Source organism: Vulpes lagopus, chromosome 23, assembly GCF_018345385.1.
Source record: "Vulpes lagopus strain Blue_001 chromosome 23, ASM1834538v1, whole genome shotgun sequence".
NCBI lineage: Eukaryota > Metazoa > Chordata > Mammalia > Carnivora > Canidae > Vulpes > Vulpes lagopus.
The window spans coordinates 15,039,417-15,059,920 of record NC_054846.1 but is presented as its reverse complement, the minus strand read 5'-3'; the positions used below and the strand labels follow the sequence as shown (position 1 = coordinate 15,059,920).

At 41.1% G+C, this 20,504-nt stretch overlaps 2 protein-coding genes across 7 annotated transcripts in view; one reads left to right on the top strand and one right to left on the bottom strand.

Moving 5' to 3' along the window:
- Positions 1–20,504, bottom strand: part of SH3D19 (SH3 domain containing 19) — a 170,102-nt gene that overhangs the window by 99,004 nt on the left and 50,594 nt on the right. The window lies entirely within an intron of this gene.
- LOC121481317 (serine protease 27-like) lies at positions 12,308–19,995 on the top strand. Of its 3 annotated transcripts, none has more exons than XM_041738618.1 (8): positions 12,308–12,367; positions 14,644–14,975; positions 15,116–15,154; positions 15,318–15,477; positions 16,948–17,222; positions 18,020–18,183; positions 18,382–18,636; positions 18,920–19,995. In XM_041738618.1, the coding sequence occupies exons 2-7, from the start codon at positions 14,924–14,926 to the stop codon at positions 18,625–18,627; spliced, it is 936 nt and encodes a 311-aa protein (XP_041594552.1). In that variant the 5' UTR covers positions 12,308–12,367; positions 14,644–14,923; the 3' UTR covers positions 18,628–18,636; positions 18,920–19,995. The 3 variants fall into 3 exon arrangements, with proteins under 3 accessions (XP_041594552.1, XP_041594551.1, XP_041594550.1); XM_041738617.1 differs by having other exon boundaries at positions 12,348–12,367; positions 14,453–14,975; XM_041738616.1 differs by lacking the exon at positions 12,308–12,367 and having other exon boundaries at positions 14,348–14,975; positions 18,923–19,995.

The window sequence follows — 20,504 nt, the reverse complement described above, 5'->3', positions numbered from 1 at the left end:
AGCACAAAGAACTGAGGGATAGTACTGAGTAATCCAGTTGAAGGTAGATTCCAAAGTGTGAGGAAAATATACTGGGAGATGGTATTACAACATTACTTCAGGATCATTTAGAACAATTCATGAATGTTATATACTAGCATTTGTACTTTTCTGTAGGCAATGGAGAAAGGGTAGCCTGATGGAATGGACTGCTGGTGGAGGGGTGGATGAAAGAAGAGAGATCACTAACAACAGTATAAACCAGGTAGAAAGCTTGATGTAAGGAAAGAATACGAGGAAATAAAAGTGGGAGGGTTGAGCAGAAACACAGGATTAGGAACGAACAATACGTGTTGAGGGAGGAAGCAGGAATAAGGATATGGGTGCACGGTATATGCTACCAATAACAAGTCAGGAACTAAGCAAGATGAGACAATGGGTAGGAATATATCATGTGTAGGGTAATATTCACTAGCTAGTACCATCAATAAGCTTATGCTACTAACATTTACGAGTTCAACAGAGAATGGATACAGGTCTGAAGCTTTTAAGTGAAAAATCATATGAAAATGTTTACTTGACTCATTCAAGCTGAGTAGTTACATCCACCTCCCCTCCCTATAAATTGAAATGATAAAATAAAAAATAAAAACCATTTGAATGGAACCACAATAACACTAAGAACAAAGCAAGAATGAGAGTCATCAATGGATCAGACATCCTAAGAAATTTGAAACCAAGGTCAAAGACATCAGAGGTTAAACAAGAGTTCTCTCTAACAAGCTCCTTCTGAGTCAGAGAATAAAAACTGGCTCCTTGGACAGTCATGAAGACAGTTAATTAGAGCTATAGTCAGATCACCAGATTCAGCTCTTCAGTACTGTTCAGCCTGTCTCACAACCAATTACACCGAGAAGCCAGTTAAGGCTTCCCTTTTGAGCTAAAGTCAGAAAATTGCTATCCACATAAAGTTAGTGACCTGCCTGGGAGAGTCCCACTTGGGAAACAGAAAAAGAGCATATAGTTTAGGGTAATTTAGTATTTAAATTAATTTTAGACTCAGAAATTGTTGGGAAACCGAGAGAAAAGATAGATCCTACAGGTAAAATACAGTAAACCATTCCAGTTCTAGATACATCTCATTTGCTTAGCCTTGAGTAACAGCTTCCTTACTTTGGCAATTTTAAAGGTCTGAGCTTGCCTTCCAACTCCCTTACAGGAAAAGCCACCAACAATATAATGCCATTAATAACCACCAACAGTTAATTAATATAACTGACATAGTTATGTCATTCAGAGGAAAGCATTTCTGGAGAAATAAAACCACGATGTATATCAGCCAATTTAGCATTTTATTCATAAACATGTACCTACAACCAATGCTAAGCAAACATCTAAGGAAAAATCAATGGTATAAAAGGGAAAGACCTACAGGAATGATCAATTCTGGATCAAAAAGAATTTAGAGAATAGAAGAGAATGCTTGAAGTATTTTGAGGGGGTGCCTGGGTGGTTCAGTTGGTTGAGTATCTGACATCGGCTCAGGTCTTGATCTCAGGGTCCTGGGATCAAGCCCCACATTGGGCTCCCTACTCAGTGGGGAGTCTGTTTCTCCTCCTGCTTCTTCCCACTGCACTCATACTCTCTCAAATAAATAAATACAATCTTAAAAAATATGTAAAGTCTTAAAATTTTTTTGAATAAAATAAAACATTCTGAGGGGTGCTTGCGTGGCTCAGTCAGTTAAGTGCCTGACTCTTAGTTTCCACTCAGGTCATGACCTCAGGATGGTGAGATTGAGCCTTTGTCCTGGCTCCATACTAGGAGGGAGTCTGCTTGAAATTCTCTTCCTCTGCCCCTTCCCTGCTCCCCACCTCCTAAAAATAAATAAATAAATCTTAAAAAAAAAAAAAAAAGGAAACATATTTATGAATTTCACATACTTGGCCTGCCAACCTGATCTATGCCAAACTGAAGAGTAATGGTAATAATTAGAGCTGCACTTCCATTCTGTGTGCCATGTGCATCAACTAACCATAGCCCTGAAATCCTGAAATTATTCCCATTTTAAAATGTGGAGACAGAGGTTCCCCAAGGTTAAGTAATTGGCCCAGGGTCACAAGACCAAAAAGGGGAGATCTGGGACTGGAACTCAGCTCAGTCTGACTCTGATCCCACACTCAACACAGCTTTTCACAAAAGCACATTCTTTTTTCTTTATTCCCCTAAAGATTTTATTTATCTGAGAGACAGAAAGTGTGTACAAGTGGGGAGGAGGGACAGAGGGAGAGGGAGAAGCAGGCTTCCCCCTAAGCTCCCTGATGTGGGACTCGATCCCAGGGCCTTGAGATCATGACCTGAGCTGAAGGCAGACTCTCAATTCAACTAAGTCTGCCACCTGGATGCTCCACAAGAGTAAATTCTTGATGTGCTTTTTAAATAAACAGTGAAAGAAAGTAAAAACATCATATCTCTATTAAGAAGTTAGAGCTTTGTTTGTAAAAAGGAAAAAGTGCAATGGAATAGAAAGGAGAAGGCCTATTTAGAAATATAGGTTTTATATGACTTTATATAGTTCTTTATATCCCTGGGTGACAGTTGATTGGGAAATTAATGACAATATTCTAAGACATAGAGCCTCCAGTGTGAGGGCTTCAATGATAAAGGGGGTTGTATTTAACTAGGACTATATGATTCTTAATCCCTAACTACGATATATGGGAAATAAAAAAGATAAATGCTCTTTCAATAAAAAGCTGTAAGTTTCCCAGGTACAGATAAGAAGCTAAACACAGATTTGGCACTGATAGTACAACTAACAAAGCTGTAGGAATCAAGAGGGAAAACAGAATAAGCAAAAAAAATTTCCCAATAATAATTCCATGGAATAGACACACTGATAACTAGGAATATTCCTATTAGACAAACTATAAGAAGACTCAAAAGATAACATAATACCCCCAAAATTCTCTTCCTCTCTTCCATTTCCCCAGAAACAGACAGCAATGCAAAAAAGGAAAGAACTCTCAGTTATCTGTCCTTAATCTTTGTGATGCTGATCAATTAAGAGCAAATAAACCTACAATCAAGAATTTGCATACTTCCTAAGTAATCTGTGCCCAGTCATAAAAAAAATCATTTAATATCTAAGTTAACAGCATACTGTTATGTGCAAATTAAAAAGTATAATAAATAGTAAATAAAAAGGTAAGACTTTATACTATAAAAGGAAAAAGTAAATTGGAGAAAGAGAAAAAGAAAAAAGGAAAAAGCAATGTCATGTTTCTATTTCCCTCCACGAATACCATCAAGATGTGGGAGCCAAATTGTATAAGCTGATGTCACAGGCCCTCAAAACAAACATGGGGGGTAAAGTGATTCCTGTGTCTAGTAAGGATGTCACTGACAACAGTAAGTTCTCAACTGTTTTAGGCATCCATATTATGTTGCCTACTGGCAGAAATGAAGTCATATAAGGACAAGATATTAACAAACGAACAGTAATGATTACTGTTATTATTTCTGAAAGACTGAAACAAAGGGTGAGATGTCAGATCTATCCTATATGTTCCAAGGTTATCCCTAAGTCGATGCAGGACAACTGCTGGAGAAAAGCTGAACACTCAAAAATTTTTAATCTGTTATTCTTTTCCTGAGCACTAAGGAAAGCAGCTTTTCACTGATACAAGCTCAAGGAAAACAGTGATGTGGTTTGAGAATAGCTGCTAAAAAGGAGGCAAGCCATAAACAGGTTTTCAAATCCTTGCTAGAGCAAGAACTGAACAGGTTGTATATATCCAGATATGTCCTCTCCAAGGAGTGAAAAACTCAACGGATTTTCTTTTCTTTTTTTTTTTTTTAATTTTTTTTAAAATTTTTATTTATTTATGATAGTCACAGAGAGAGAGAGAGAGGCAGAGACACAGGCAGAGGGAGAAGCAGGCTCCATGCACCAGGAGCCCGATGTGGGATTCCATCCCGGGTCTCCAGGATCGCGCCCTGGGCCAAAGGCAAGCGCCAAACCACTGCGCCACCCAGGGATCCCCTCAACGGATTTTCAAGACTTGTTTTGGAATTGAATTTCCAAGGTGTTACATATACTTCTTTAAGGCAGTAGCAGGCATTGATTGGTAGGGAGGCTAAGTGATTTTTGTGGCTCAGTGAAATAGCTATTGGCTCCTGGACTTAATAACTAGGAAACAAAAGCTGATTTGACCTTTAAGGGTCTGTGGTAAACAAGATGCCACACATCTTACTGTGATGCCATGGAGTCTTTTCAGATCTCTGAAAACGAAACTGCTGAAGGATTTTCTTCAGTTCAAAGACACACTAATACATGAGTTTGGGGGAACGACACCTTTAGCTTTTACAGAAATTAGAAACCTTGACAGCATTGTAGAAGGGACGCTCAACATCCAAGTTAACCTAAGGAAAACAGAATCTGCAACAAAGTCAGGGCACCTAGGTGGCTCAGTTGGTTGAGTTTGCCTTTGGCTCAGGTCATGATCTGGGGTCCTGGGACTGAGCCCTACATTAGGCTCCCTGTCTCTCTCTCTCTCTCCCTCACCTTTACCCCTCCCCCCCACTCAGGTTCTCATTCTGTGCTCTACTAAACAAATAAATAAATCTTAAAAAGAAAAAAGAATCTGCAACAAAGTCAAGAAAGGAAGATGCTAATATCTGATTCTACGTTGTTTCTTTCAACATCTAAGGATCACAGGAATGGCTTTTTTCTCAGAATTATCTAAAAAAAAAAGATTAAAAATGAGATTTACACAGAAATCCAATGCTTATTTTTAAAAGGTTTGATAAGACCATGTTATAGTCAGAGACCATAGGATAGACACATCAAGTGAAATGTGCATTCAGGGAAAGTATAAGACATAAGTGGTCATCAGAATCGTGGTAGTCTCTTAGTTTTGCCATCCAATTGAAAATAACTACTCTGTACAGAAAAACTGTCTCCGGTGTTGAATTGAAATGTTAACCAAGTGTGTGTCAATAGGTGTGGCTATCTCCAAAACATAGCCGTAACAAAACTGACAGGTTAAATGGGAACCATCTGTACTGTAGAGAATCCAAATGTATTTAAGAATAATTAAATTGCTAAGCAGTTTTAACACTGTTGACCTTTCTGATTTAGTCTTCAAACTCACTAGTATATTAATTTGTTCAAGTCTTGAATAAATAGTGTAACAAGACATAGTCCCCTAGTAATTTGTTTTTTTAGGGGAAAAGAGGATATCGCAGTTTGGTTAAGATTTCAGGTGAATTCTTTAATACAGAGAAAGGGAATCTTCCCTTAGCAGTGTCAAGCCTTCATAGAACAAATCCAGGACACAGATGGGTTATTTCCACCTGTCCAGTTTTTAGTGGTGACCACACCCAGAGCCCTTTTAGATACTGAGGCAGACATACCCCTTCTCTGTCAAAGATCATAATATTTCCTAGTATGCTCTAGCTGAAAAGTCATCTAAATCCAAATTCAATTGAATGGATTTGCATTGTCCCAATTTGACTTGTGAGTCTTTCACTAGGACTTGACTCATTCTCACTTCCCAAAGAATTTAAAGATTAGGATGAATTTCACTGGACAAGGAACAATAAAGAGAAAAAGTGGAAAGATCTATGACTTTATAACCATCTTGAAGACAAAGAAAAAAAGGGCTGCAAATACTTTTTCCCTGGTGGCATTTGTTTTGGGTTATTTTTTAACCGATGTTTTTAGGAAAATTCCTCCATCAGATTAAGTAGCTTGAAGCAAAGTTACAAAAGACAAATATCCTTACATCACATAAAATTTGAATGTGAAAAGGAAATCATCCTCAGCTCAACTGCTGAGCCACCCAGGCATCCCTAAATTTTTTTATTTATATTATATTAAATTATTTCTAAGAAATTAATGTGGTGCTATGTAAAAGTGGCATAATTTTCTTATAGCTCATTGAAGTTACCTGGTTTTTATGGAAAAAACATACCGTATGATTGTTCTTATTTTCCTATGTTCAGTAAATTGAAACTGCCATAAACGTGTATTCTTAAATGCCCCAATGGCAGTCAAGCAATAGGAAGCAAATACTAATGTATGATCACAGTAACCACCCTGCCTCCAGACACAAATTATTTTTTAATTTCTTCTTAAAATTTTTCCTAATGAAAGTATGGGGGAAAAAATCTAGCTATTTCTGAACTGGACAAAATGTTTTTCTCATAATGTTCAAGACTTTAGTGTTAAGAATTAAGCCCAGCTGACTAGACATCCAGCCAATATATTTTTAATTAGCATTGAAGAGTGATTTCTCTCATTAGGAAGCATTAGTGTCATTTGATTATTGATCCTTGCTTCAAAGTTCTCCCCATATAATAGGGAACATTAAGTATAAGATTAAACTTAATTTAACAAGAAAATATTTTTACATGTTCAAACATGTATAATCCAGTCAGTAGCATATTTAGATCTGAGACTAGGAAAAACTGCTTTGAACACTAAGAATTTCTTCCAGTGATAAAGGTCAACAGAAGACTCTTGGAGAAGCAGAAATAGCACTGACGTTGGAACTATAAACATGGGTTCAAATCCTTCTCCTTCTTCTTCCCTCTTTCTCCCCTTCCCCTCTGCCAGACCTTACAAAAGCAGAAAACAAGGCAAATCACAAGCAAGACTGCACTGGAAACACAGTCCCAAGTTTTCTTAAAGTGAATATATATATATATATATACACACACACACACACAAAACTTTAACTCAGGAACTAAATAAAGTAAGTAAATTAAGTTGCTTCCCTGTTAACTTAATATCCTTGTTGGCCATCTGTTACTTTTCTATCATCTTCTCCTCAAAGACATAAAGTGAGCCTCAAAAACATTTAAGTGGAAAAAAAAAAACATTTAAGTGGGTATTACAAGATTGTTTTGAGTTTTAACCAGATGTGTATTTATGTGAAAGCCCAACTATAAAGCACTCAAGGATATGTAATTATTGTGCTGACAAGTACGAATTCACAATGAAGTTATCTAAAACATACATATACTCACACATATTTGCAGTCTGTATATATTCTTATCTTAGGTATATACTCATATCCATAAAATTTTAAAATATTTTCTTAGTTAAATAAGAGAAAAAGAATTTTACTTAGCTCTTCTAGTTTCATACCTAAAACTTGTTTTTAAATGTTCCTCTGAAAAAATTATCAGTTAATAAGGCATCAATAATAAATGCCTTTTGGGCAGCCCAGGTGGCTCAGCAGTTTAGCGCCGCCTTCCACCCAGGGCATGATCCTGGAGACCAGGTATCGAGTCCCACGTCGGGCTCCCTGCATGGAGTCTGCTTCTCCCTCTGCCTGTGTCTCTGCCTCTCTTTCTCTGTGTCTCTCATGAATAAATAAATAAAATCTTTTAAAAAAATAATAGTAAATGACTTTTAACTGAAGGGAGATCATAAATATAAAATTCTATATAGAATAAGCATGAGAAAGTGAAAAAACAGTACTAAATCTATACTGTTACATCCTAAATATGTATTATTAGATATTTCCTTCCAAAAAAGGACAGAATTTCAAGATCTGAAAACTTGACCAAACAGAATAAAATAAAACTTCATACAAAATTTCTTTCCAATTTAATTACCACAAACACAGAATTAAACTCAGATAAAATCCAGGATCTATGATTTACAAGGGTTTACCAGAGAACTCAAAATCTTTATAAACCTGCTGTGTAAAAGAAATAAAAGAAGATCGAAGATAACATTTTTGGGAACAAAAGAGAAATCAAGTCTGCTCTTTTATTATGATGGCTTCTGTTCCTCTACAGCCTTGCCTCTGACTGCTTTCCTCTTTAAATATTTAGTTAAGGCCTTCTGTGTTTTAGCTAAGTCTTAGAATTTGGAGAAACACTAATATTCCATCCTCTGCATAAGGAGTAAGAATGAAATATTTCCTATTTTTCTTCTTCCTACATTTCAGTTATTTCCTCCAAATTAGTATAATATTGTTTGGTGAAAATGTTTTCTCCTAATAGTACTATCAGATGAGCTACTATGGAGGGGTTGAGGAAATAAAAAGTATGAATGAGGAGGTGGCAAAAGGGATGCTCTCAATCACTATACATTGGTACTGTCTTCGTAGAGAACAATTTGGCAACAAGATCAGACTTAAAACATGAGGTAATTTTTCATTAGTAATTCCATGTAAGAGCAATTCATGTCAAATCAAGTACAGGGGTACACAAGAATACAGATATTCTTTAACATATTCTACAGCATAATTTATAATAGCAGAGAATAAAAATTAAGTTTCCATCAACATGGACATGACTTTAGAGTTATCCTACACTTCTGTACCGTGTAACGTTATATAGCTGTGCTGAAGAAAAATCTTTGGCTCAATATATGCTGGCATGGAAGACCTCAAGGGAGAAAGGTAAGTCACATGTTAGAATACTTCCACTTTTTCTGTGATTTAATCACACATACACACAGATATGTATGTACAGAACCCACACAAATATACATGTATGTATAGGCAGAAATAGAAGGAAAGATGTCTGGAATGATGCTCAAAAAACAACCCAAGAGGTGCTAGTAGTAGAGAGGGTGAGGAGGGAAACTTTCTATTTTATTTCCTATCTTCATTTCTCTACCATTTAAATTTTTTCAATAATAGTAAAGAAAAAACCCCACCATACATTATACCTAGCATGCAGCAGAAGAGGGAGCCAGGCCTAGTAATATTTTAATATTAACTATTAACTCTAGATTTCTTTCCATCTGCCAGCCTGGAGAAAAAGTGCATTCTGCTCTAGTCACAGGTGCACTAGAACTAACACAGTCCCCAATGATGGTTTTACGAACCAAATGGAAAACTGTGGCTGAGGGATGCATCCCAGCCTCAAATTTCTGTGGCCCTCCAGCCTGGGGTCTTGGTGTTTAGATCCATATCCTGAAAGACTCAAGAGAAAATGAAAGAATTGGGAGCCACAAGCCTCTGCGTGCTCCTGATAAGTCTCCCCAACACCTCTCTACTATATGCTACCATCAGGACTAAATGATCTATCACCTGACCTCAGATGCTACCCGCCCCCCCCCCCCCCCCATGATCTTCCCCGGCCTTCTTATCACCAATAACTGCACCTTCTCTGTGACCTCAACTTTCAGCATCTTACTTTGCCAGCACACTTACTCTCTATCCTGTACTCCTTAGAGTAAGAATGCCAATTCCAATCATTTTCAACACCATTAGGATTGATAATCCACCGATTTTTGCCTTCCTTTACTCTCTGCAGTCCTCTCATTCCTTACTTCCCTCTTTTCCAGCTTTGGCTCATGATTCATCATTATCATCACTCCCTTGCCTGCCCCGTTCATCATACCCACTTCAGAAAAACCTCAACCTGGTTATAGCCACCACTCCGCCCTCTCTATGCCTCCACCCATGTTGCTGACCATTGCCTGCCAGCAACACAATTCTGCCAATTTCACTTCAAATTCAAGTGGATGCTTTCTGCTGCCCAGCAGCCACACGATCATTTCTCTGGTCCATTCATCTCCCACAATCATACATGACCAGTTCACTCCTTCTTAAGTCCGCAATACGTCCCTTACCATCCTCATTCTCAATAGATGATTTCTATTCCAGTGAGGAAATAGAAACAGCAGAGAACTTCTACCACCTTACCTCCTACCAACTGGCATCTGTATTCACATACTTACTTTTATTCCTGCGGTATGAAAGACCTGTCTGTGCTCCAATCTAAGCATCCTCACGCCTCAACTAATGCATTAGGGTCAGTCTCCTCCTGTCTGCTCGAGGATGCTTCAGCAATTCTCCTGCTTTCTCTCCTGCATCAATTTCCCCTCTTCCAGATAATTCCAATAGCACACAAACATGAAATAATTTTTCCCATCTTAAAACAAGAACAAAAACCTGCACCACCCAGGCTCTTCTGCCAACCGTTTCTCAATTTCTCTTAACAGTAAAACTACTTTTTAAAAATTGCCTTATTTGTTGCCTCCAATGATTACCCTTTCTCTTTTGAACTTGTTGGTTTGCAACCACCTTGGGAGCTTCCCAGGTGTATTTCAAAACAGAGGGTAGGGAGAGACCAAAGAAAGAAGCAGGCCACTCTAGATTTGTAGTTGGCAGGTTTAGTGAGGAAGGGAATTTACATGAGGCTTGTCTTGGGCAGCCACCAAGACAAGTGGATCTCTATACCCACCTGCCAAATCTTAAAACTAGAGAGAGGCTTTAACGGGGCTAGTCGCATGGACTGTCTGGATGGTCTCAATACCACATCACTATCTCAAGGCTATCCTTGGAGCAGCCTCTAGGAGTATGAAAGGCAAACAGAATTCACACTCCAAGGACAGAGGAGGGAGTAAGGAGCCTCTGAATCCCCAGGTTGCTTATAGGCCAACCAATAATCATGCCTACTTGATAATCTCCTTCAAGAGAATCCATTCCATGATGCTAAATCCAATGGTCAGTTCTTCACTGTCTGCAGCATTTGGCAGCCAATCACTTCTTCCTCCTTGAAACACTTTCTTCACTTGGTTGACTGTCAGTTTTCTGCCTAATTCCTGCCATCCTCTCAAGTCTCTTATTGGTTCCTGTTTATGCCATTTAAACTTTTGGTGTGGTCAATCCTTAAAATTCACAGGATTGGACTTTATTTGGACTTTATTTCTACTCATTCTCTAGGTGATCTTATCTCATTTCATGGCTTTAAATACTTTGACATGCTAGTGACACCCTAATCCAGCCCTTCAGCCTGTGGCAACCTAGTGATTCCATATTCATATATTCAATTGGCTACTGGACATTTCCAGTTGGACATCTATCAAGCATCTTAAACTTAACATGCTCATAAATGAATTTCTTATCTACTCCCCAAAAATTCTGCTCTTCGTATATGTGCTCTATCTTAGTAAATGGTTATTTCATACTTCTAGGGGCCCAGGCCAAAAACATTTGGGTCATTATGAACTCCTCTCTTTCTCTCATGCCCATGTCCAATTTAGCAAGTCCCATTAGTTCTACCTTCAAAATGCAACCAGAATCTACCATTTCTTATCAATTTTGGCCCCACAGCTCTAGTTCAAAGTCATCATCACCTCCTGCCCAAATTACTGCAATAGTTCTATAGCTGGTTTCCCTGCTTCTTCCCCTGACCATTCTCATTCCAGTAGTTACTGTGATCCATTTAAAACTTTAAGTCAAGGACACCTGGGTGGCTCAGTGGTTGAGCGTCTGCCTTGGGCTCAGGGCATGATCCCCAGTCAGGGGATCAAGTCCCTCACCGGGGTCCCTGTAAGGAGCCTGCTTCTCCCTCTATGTCTCTGCCTCTCTCTGTGTGTCTCTCATGAATAAATAAATAAATCTTAAAAAAAAAAAAAAAACCTTAAGTCAGATCAAAATCATCCCATTCCACCAAGAATAAAAGCCAAAGTCCTCACAGTAGCCCATGAGAACCTACATGGTCTGACTTCATTTCCTATTGCTGGCACCCCTCCTTCACTCTGCTCTAACTTTAGTGTTTCTCAAATGTCTAAATATACTGCTGCCTTAGGGGCTTAGTACTATATCATTTGTGCTTCAACACCTCTTCCCTCAGTTAACCCCCTCACTCAATGCCTCTATTTCCTCTAAATACCTGCTCAGAAATTACCTCAGTGATGTCTTCCCTAAGCACCATATTTAAAAGTCACATCCCACCACTGCATTCCTTTCCTGTCTTATTTTTCTACAAAGCACTTATCATGATCTAAAACATAGTATAAGCTCAATGAGGACAGAGGCTTTTTCTATGTTGTCACTCCTATTCTAGAACAGGGTCTGGCATGAGCAATGAGAAAATGATCACTGAATTAAATAAACGATGTCTCCTAGACTTGGGAGGCTGCTGTAGCATGGAGGGAAAGGTTACTAGATGAGGAGTCAGGAGATCTGGATTTGAATCTGATTACAGTAGTACCCCCTCATCCACAGTTTCGCTTTTTACAGTTTCCCTTCCTCTGGTTTCAGTTACCCCTGGTCCACTGTGGTCCAAAAGCAGATGATCTTCCCCTGACATATCATCAGAAGGTCTGTACCAACCTAACCACACTAGGTCACAATGTCTATGTTACTCACTTTACCTATCACACAGGCATTTTATCATCTCTCCCTTTAAAAAAAAAAAAAAAGATTTATTTATTTGAGAGAGAGATCAATCACAGCAGGGAGGGGGAAGAGCAAAGGGAGAAGCAGACTCCCTGCTGAGCAGGGAGCCCGATGTGGGACTCAATCCCAGGACCCCAGATCATGAACTGAGCCAAAGGCAGACACTTAAACAGCTGAGCACCCAGGCACCCAGCAATTTTATCATCTCACAGCATCACAAGAAGAAGGTGGGTACAGTACAATAAGGTATTTTGAGAGAGAGAAGCCACACTCTCATAACTTTCATTATAGCATAGTGTTATAATTGTTCTATTTATTATTAGGTATTGTGGGTAATCTCCTACTGTGCCTAACGTATAAACTAAACTTTATCCTAGGAATGTATGTATAGGAAAAAACAGTGCATATATGGTTTGGTACTATCTGTGGTTTCAGGTCTCCAATGGGGATCTCAAAACACATCCCCCAGGGTAAAGGAGGAGGACTACTATAGTAGACTAGGAAACAGAAGCAATTCCCAGTTTTGCTAGTGCACAGTAACACAAATAATTAAGTCATTTAACCTCCAAGGTCCCCAGTTTCCTCATCTATGAAACTGAAATGAAAACCCTCACAGTCATTGTGTGGAGGAAAATGTTATGCAAATGTAAAATACTGTCAAGCTTCTATAACTGATCACACGCGAAACTATTTAGAAATTAATTTAACATTTCTAGACAATAGTTTATTCTCTTTGTAAACTAGAAGGACAACTTGAATTATAACAAAGACTCTAAACTGCCCTTCTCTCTAGAGTTTGTACTCTGTCTACATTATTAATTATACATATTAGCATCCTAATTTAATATCTGAATTCTGGGTATTATGGCTAAAATAATTTTTGCTTTCTATCCATTTCACCCAGGGCCAGGCACCCAAGGTACCAGACTTCAAAAGCTCAGCTCTAAGACCCAGGGGGGTTGGGGCTTGAGACATCCCCTGCCTCTCCCGCACCCCACAGGCAGAAACCCCAGACAACAGGGAGGAGAGAAGTTGTCTGGGGTTTCTGCCATGAGGTGGGGGATCGGCAGGCTTTATCCATTCCCTTCTAAAGAGGGGAGATGAGACTTTGTATGTAGAGATCTTTGGTACTTCTATTCAGTTTTGGAATTGTGTCGTGCTTCCCCACCCCCCCTTGCCCTCCTCCAGCCCATAACTAAACAAAGCTGAGACAGGCTCTCAGAGGCAGAAATGCAAGCTGGGTTCCTTAGTCAGGAAAATAAAATGTCAATAAATGTCAAGACAATCTGAAGGGTGTCTAGAAAATATAGACCTCACCAAAGCACAGCTGGAAAAACTGGTACATGAAAGAAAGACGCATCTTCTCCAAATTCTACTTTTGTTTCAAGTTACATAACAAGAAGTATAAATAATTCATTTAAGTTAGTTTAGTTCTTCACAGAAATGCCTTAGTCCTGATTCAAAAGGATGGCATTAGCACGTATTCAGAGAATATAAAAACCAACGTGTGTTTCTCAATCCTCTAGCAAACTGCTTGTTACATTTGCCCCCGTACTTTCTATCATATTATAACAAACTCACTGGATTTATTGCCAAGAGGGAAGAAGTTACCTCCTGACTAAAGAGCTTGCTTATTATGCTTATTAATATGCTTCAGATGACATGAGTTATGTAGCTCATCCTTTTTTCTTTGGTCTCTAGAAAGTTTCAAGTTAAATTAATTCTCAATTTTAACAATCCCATTCTTGATTTTTTAGAAGTATAATCTTCCCCCGATTTCCATAAGGCCTTCTAATCCTGCTCATTTTTATTGTACCCATGATGACTTCCTGTGCCAAGTACCAGCTCTGGAATTAAAGGATCTTAATAATTTTGTCATGGTCATCAGTATCATCATCCTCACCACGCTATTTTAAAAACAGCAACCAACATTTGCTCAGCACTGGGTTATGTGCCTTATCCACGTTCATTTAGATTTCAGAGGCGCCTGCTCCCATTTTTTAATGAACAGGACACCAATCATTAACAAAAAGCTCCTGAGTTATTTCCTTATTCCACTTCTCTCCATCTAGATTGCCAACAACTTGAAGGCAGGCAGCCCCCATAATTCATGCTTCTTTATAGATTCTGCTCTACATTTAGCACAATACCTTGTACACGATCAAGAGCTAATAAATATTTGCTGACTGAGGAAGGCAAAGGGCAAATTACAACAGGAAGAGAGTGACACAAAGAAGGGAGAGACATAGAGTAGAAAATACTGGTCAGCTAACTGACCGACTTATTTCCTCTTCTTTATTTTCTCTCATCAGTTCTGTCACTGTTCAAGAGGCCAAGGACTTAGGGCACAGACAGCCCTTTGAGACTGAAGCTCAGGGATGTTCCCCGGGTTGGTTCACCTTTGGCCAGGGAATAATTACATGAGAGCAACTAGGGCAAGTCCCTGAGACGTGGCAGGCTGGACAGAGGGAGGACTGTGAACCCGGCCTTGTCTCACACCAAGGTCACTGCACTGCCTGAGCCCAGCCGGCCAGCTCTCCAGCACAGCAGGGGGCGCCTCTGGCCCCAGCTCCTCCCTGCTGGGTCCTGCAGCTGCACTTTGGAAGCCTGGTCCCTTCAGTGTCTGGCCTGTGTGAAAACCAAAGGAGAGGAGGGGTTGAATCAGCAGAGGAAACCATCCAGGTGAAGCTGGTCCTGCCCCCCCTTCCCCAGCTGCTCCCCAGCCAGCCTCTCCTTAGAAGCCTGAGTTCAGAAAGAAAAGTGGTGATTCTGAGGAAAAAGACATGGGCGCTGCTGGTTATATCTTCTTGCTGCCCCTTCTGCTGGGGACCTCAGGTGTGTTCCTGGGGTGAGGAGAATCCTGGGGGTGGGGGGGCTCCAGCCCAGGAGAAGCTGCTCAGGGCATGGGCCGTGGCCCTCCTTCAGCAACAAGAACTCACGTGGGTGTCTCCACATACCCCCTTTTCTCTCCCTAGGCACCAATGAGGGGGAACCAGAGACTCTCCTGAACTCAAGTAAGAGGCTCCAGCCAGGGCAGCATGCCTGCATGGACCAAGGGAAGGGAATTTGTGTCAAGTTGAAGAGAGGACATCAGTTTGAGAAATAAGCACGAGGGGAGGGGGCAGAGGGGCAGGTTTCCGGGCACATCTCCCATGTCTTTCTCTTCTTTGTTGGCAGTCTGTGGGCGGCCCGCAGTCTCATCTGGCATTGCCTCTGGCAGGGAGGCCAACGTGGGGCAGTGGCCCTGGCAGGTCAGCATCCGCAAGGGCTTGCTGCACATCTGTGCAGCCACCCTCATCTCAGAGCAGTGGGTGCTCACAGTGGCAAGCTGCTTCCGGTGAGTGCTGGCCTTGCTTCAGGGAGACCCATCAGGGGACTCGGGTGACTGGAACCCCTGGGCTACGGTTGAACAGGAGTCTATCTTGCATTGCCGGATACAGTACACTGTGCCTTAGAAGTGGGTCCAAATGTTTCCTGCCCTAGCTCTCAGTTCAATGCAACTACTCATAAGATTTCAGGCATCTTCATATTTGACAATCATCTTGATTGAAATGGATGCCTGAAAAGTTATTCCCCTGTCCTCCTCAAATCAGTCTCTACCCAAGGAGATATTCCGCAGGGAGGGCCCCTCCCTTTAGAGCATGCCACATCTTCAGACCACTCTGGATGCACAATCTTGAGCCCTTGTTGCTCTCCCCAGATGACCTCATCCTCTTCTATGATTTAAAATGTCATATATTTGCTGGTAACACCCGCCTTTACATCACTAGCCCCAAACTCTAGTTCTGCTGCATTTCTAGGTGGAAGTCTCATGGTACCTCAAAGGTAACATGATCAAAACAAAGCTACAATTTCACCACCACCATCAACATCCCCAAACCTACTTCTATCTTCCCTGCCTCGCCCAACAACATAAGCAGTTGCTCAAGCCATACTCAGAAGTATGAAGCCCCGCTCTCCCTCATCCTCCGTATCTACTGCATATACCGATTCTGTCAGTTTTACTTCCAAAGTATACTCTGACTCGAGCGTAGCTGTCCCCAGACCACTGCAATGGTAGGCTTTGCTACTTTCATATACATTACAAAGTGATTTTTCAAAAAGAGGTGAGATCATGTCACTCCCTCCTTAAAATCCTTCAGTGGCTGCCCAGGCAACCTGTAATAAAAACCAGATCGCTCACTGTGGCCTATAAGCTATACATCACCAGTTATCTGCTTATTTTTCCCACCTTATCCCATTCTACTCCAGGTTTATTTCAATTCCTAAAAACTGCCAAGCTCTTTCTCACCTTCAAGGCTTTGCATAGTCTGTTCCCTCTATCTGAAATGCTCTTCCTGATAGCTTTTCTCCTGGCAGACTCTTCTCATTTGGGACTCTGTTGAGAATGTATCTCTTCTGTGAGATCTTTCCTGATTGCTCAATCTAAAAACTCTTTTCCTATCCTTAACTCTTTAACCTAAAAATCCTGCTTTATTCATAGTATTCATCACAGTTTAAAATGCTGTACTTGTTAAATTCTGTTGCCTGTCTTCTTTCCTTCCCTTCCTCAGCGACCCCTCCCCCCCCGACATACATTCACGGTGCACACAAACACGCCGATGCATGTACACAACCCAAACGCCCTATGAGGGCCAGATCATGTCTAAGTCTCATTTGTGTTCTCAGAAAATGCTCAATGCTTAGTGAAGGAACAGATGCTTAAGAGTCAGAGGGAAAATGCAACCTCCACTACTACAGACCCTGCTGTGGCACTCCGTGAGAGTCAGGAGAAACTCATGCTCCCTAACTCTGCTTCTCTTCTCAGGTCCAAGGACACCAGAAAATACAGTGTATTGGTGGGGTCACTTCAGGTCTCTGGCCGCCCAGCCTCCAAAATGACGATAATTCCTGTGTCCAGGATTATCCCTTACTCTGACTTCCAGGGAAACACGACTAGTGCCATCGCTGTGGCCGAACTGGCCCACCCAGTGTCTTTTACCCCTGTTGTCCTGCCCATCTGCCTTCCCTCGTCTGCAGTCCAGCTCAAAAACTCAACCTCCTGCTGGGTGACTGGATGGGGCTATTCTGGAGTACACCAACGTGAGGATAAGTAGAGTTTCTGAGCTCTGTTTCCTTAACTGATATTCTCTGCCCCCGCGCTCTATCCCAGCCCTGATACCAGATTTATTGACCTCTCCAGGCAATTAAGCTGAGATGCCACAGACAAATTCTCCTTGACCTTACAGCTTCCCCTTTGCTTTCACACTTCCGCTATAATCTCTCTTGCTTATTTCTAGCTGCTTTTGCTCTTGTTTAGCAATAGTGCTAAGATCTTAAAAGTGAGAAGGACAAGACAATGAGCTTAGAGAGAAGGTAGCTCTCCATCTGAGATGTAATCTAAGCTCTCCCTCTGTACCTGGGTGTGAGTGTGGTTAGATGGAGAGGGGACGCAGGCATGAAGATGTATTCAAAAAGGTAAGGCTGCTCAGGAAGTCTCAAGTCAGATGAGGAGAGTATTCCTGAGCCAAAAGTCTTTATTCTTCAGAGTACGTTAGATCTACCTCTTCATTGTCTATAGACGATCACAGGGTAGTGCAAGCCTTGCAAACAAGTGAAGTCTGGCTGCATCACTCATTGTTTTGGGTTTTCCTGAATCACAAGATTTTCTGTTATTTGTGGCATCTGAGTGGGAGCAAATGCCTCCGGCCTTGTTCAGACCCAGAGTGCTCGGCCCTTAGGCTGTTTCCCAAACTGGAAAGCAGAGTGCCATCTGATCCGGAGGCAGAATATTTAAAATCACAGCTATACCCGAAAATGAGAAGCCTGAAATCTGTATCCCTAGCTGAAAGTTGCTTCCTAGTATCTTAAGACGGCTCTGATTCTTTTTGATCTTACAGATATGAAGCCATCTTATATACTGAGGGAGCTGAAAGTGCCCCTTATTGATCTCCAGACATGCAGTGACTACTTTCAGAAAGCAAACTTCTATGGAATCAAGCCCAACATCAGTGAAGCCATGATCTGCTCTGAGCTCCCAGTGGGGCAGAAGGATCAGTGTATTGTAAGAATCCATCCTGTAGGCACCTTCCAGAGCCTTTCCCTTTCCCACATGATTATTCCACGTCTCTTTTATCTTCAGAATCCCTGGGTCAATTTAGCAGTGCCTGGACAGGCCCTAACTCCACAGTTGTCAACTAAACTACTGGGAGTTATTCTTTTTGCCCTGTGCTTGGCCTAGTCATCTTTCTTCTCTCCACAGGGCAGTAGAGGAGATCCCCTGACGTGTAGAGTGGAAGATTTCTGGGTCCTGGCAGGAGTGATCAGCTGGGGCTCAAACTGCATTCTAACCAGTGAGCCTGGAATATATACAAACATCAGTTTCTACAAATCTTGGATTGAGAAGTCAGCCATTTCACATACTGACTTTTCTGCTGTCCTCAGACCAGACTTCTCTGGGGTCCTTCTTATAATGCTTCTACCTCTCATTTTCCTGGGGCTATCCTAACTGGCTGAGGTTAGTATGACCAGAGTTAAGTAACAATTAAGAATGAGAAAAAAAAAAGGGGGATCCCTGGGTGGCTCAGCAGTTTAGCGCCTGCCTTTGGCCCAGGGTGCAATCCTGGAGTCCTGGGATCTAGTCCCACGTCGGGCTCCTGGCATGGAGCCTGCTTCTGTCTCTGCCTCTCTCTCTCTTTCTATCATGAATAAATAAATAAAATCTAAAAAAAAAAAAAAAGAGAAAAAAAGAAAAGGAGGAAATTCTATAAGTTGATGGCTTTTGTTTTTTGTTTTTTAAGTAGGTTCCATGCCCAGTATGGAGCCTAAAACAGGGCTTGAACTCATGACTCTGAATCAAGACATGACCTGAGATCAAGAGTTAGACACTCAACCAACCGATAGAGCCACTCAGATGCCCCTAGAAGTTGATGATTTTGATGAGAGATTTTGAAGATTTAGTAAGACAGATGCAATTCTGCTACTTTTGGCTAATCACCATAAGCCTCATCTGTCTGTTGTTTTTTATCCACAAGTCAACTTGGAAAGATCTCCAGTGTTAATAAAGTTTGGTTGATTCCAACTGTTATTTCTCATATTCATTCTTTTGATGAAACTGGAGACAGTGCCTGGGGAAATCCAAAAGCATAGAACTTTAGGGCTGAAAAAGATCTGGAAATCACCTGGCCCAACCAATCCCACATTCTACAGATGAAGAAACTGTGGAGTCCAAAGAGGTTAATAATTTTGCTCTTGCTGAATTCCAGATGAAAATCATCCAATATGGGCCTAGACTGGGTTCTGAAGAAAAAGCAAGGAAGGACTCAAAAGATTAGGTTTTAGTTGAAACACAGCAGGAGAGAGGAGCTAAGGGCAGTGTATTAGTTATTTCTGTGCAACAAATCACCCCAAAACTTAAGAGCTGAAAAAACTTAAACACTGATTATCTCACAGCTTCTGGGGTCAGTAATCAGGGAGGGCTTAGCCAAGTAGTTCTGGCTCAGGGTTTTTTGAGGGGCAGGTGCTGTATCAGCTGCAGTCATCTCAAAGCTCAATTAGAAAAGGAGCTGCTGTCAAGCTCATTCACTGGTCTGTGGTAGGCTTCAGAGGATCTGCTTCTAAGGTCACTCACACAGGCCTCTCTGTAGGGCTGCTTCATGGCAGCTGGCTTCCCCCAGAGTGAATGAGCCAAGATAAAGTAAAAGAGAGCACCCAAGATGGAAGTCATGGTCTTTTCACAACCTAATCTTAAAACTGACATCTCATTACTTCTACTGTATTCTAGCCTTTATTTTTTTTTAAATTTCTCTATACCCAATGTGGAATCCAATGAGAGATCTGAACTCATGCTCTGAGATCAAGACCTGAGCTGAGATCAAGAGTTCAATGTTCAATGGACTAAGCCACACGGGTGCTCCTGTCATATTCTAGTCTTTAAAACAGTGAGTCCCAAGTTATGAATATCAGGAGGCAAGGATCACTGGGGCCATGGATCTTAAAGGTTGCCTTCTATAGGTAGAGTCAGGGAAGGGTGTGGGCTAAGGAGCAAGGAAGCTAAAACTGACTAACGTTTAGTAGTCAAGGATTAAATAAATGGATGGATGGGGAGTTTAAATAGAGATATTCAGGGGGAATGCCTTCTGAGTCTCCGGTTAACTCCACCCACTGAAAGCCCCTCATAGTTGTAGTCTTAGGTGTAGTGGGGTTAAGGGAATGTGTTTATTAGAGAGATAGCCAAGTCACAGTTTCCTGACTAAAGAGTGGCCTAAGAACATGACTCGGGTAATTAATGTATGGTTGCTTTATCCCTGCCTTTTCCTGGGCAGGTATACAAAGAGTGGTTAAGAACATGGAATCTGACACTGGCCAATGCTGAGTTAATGTATG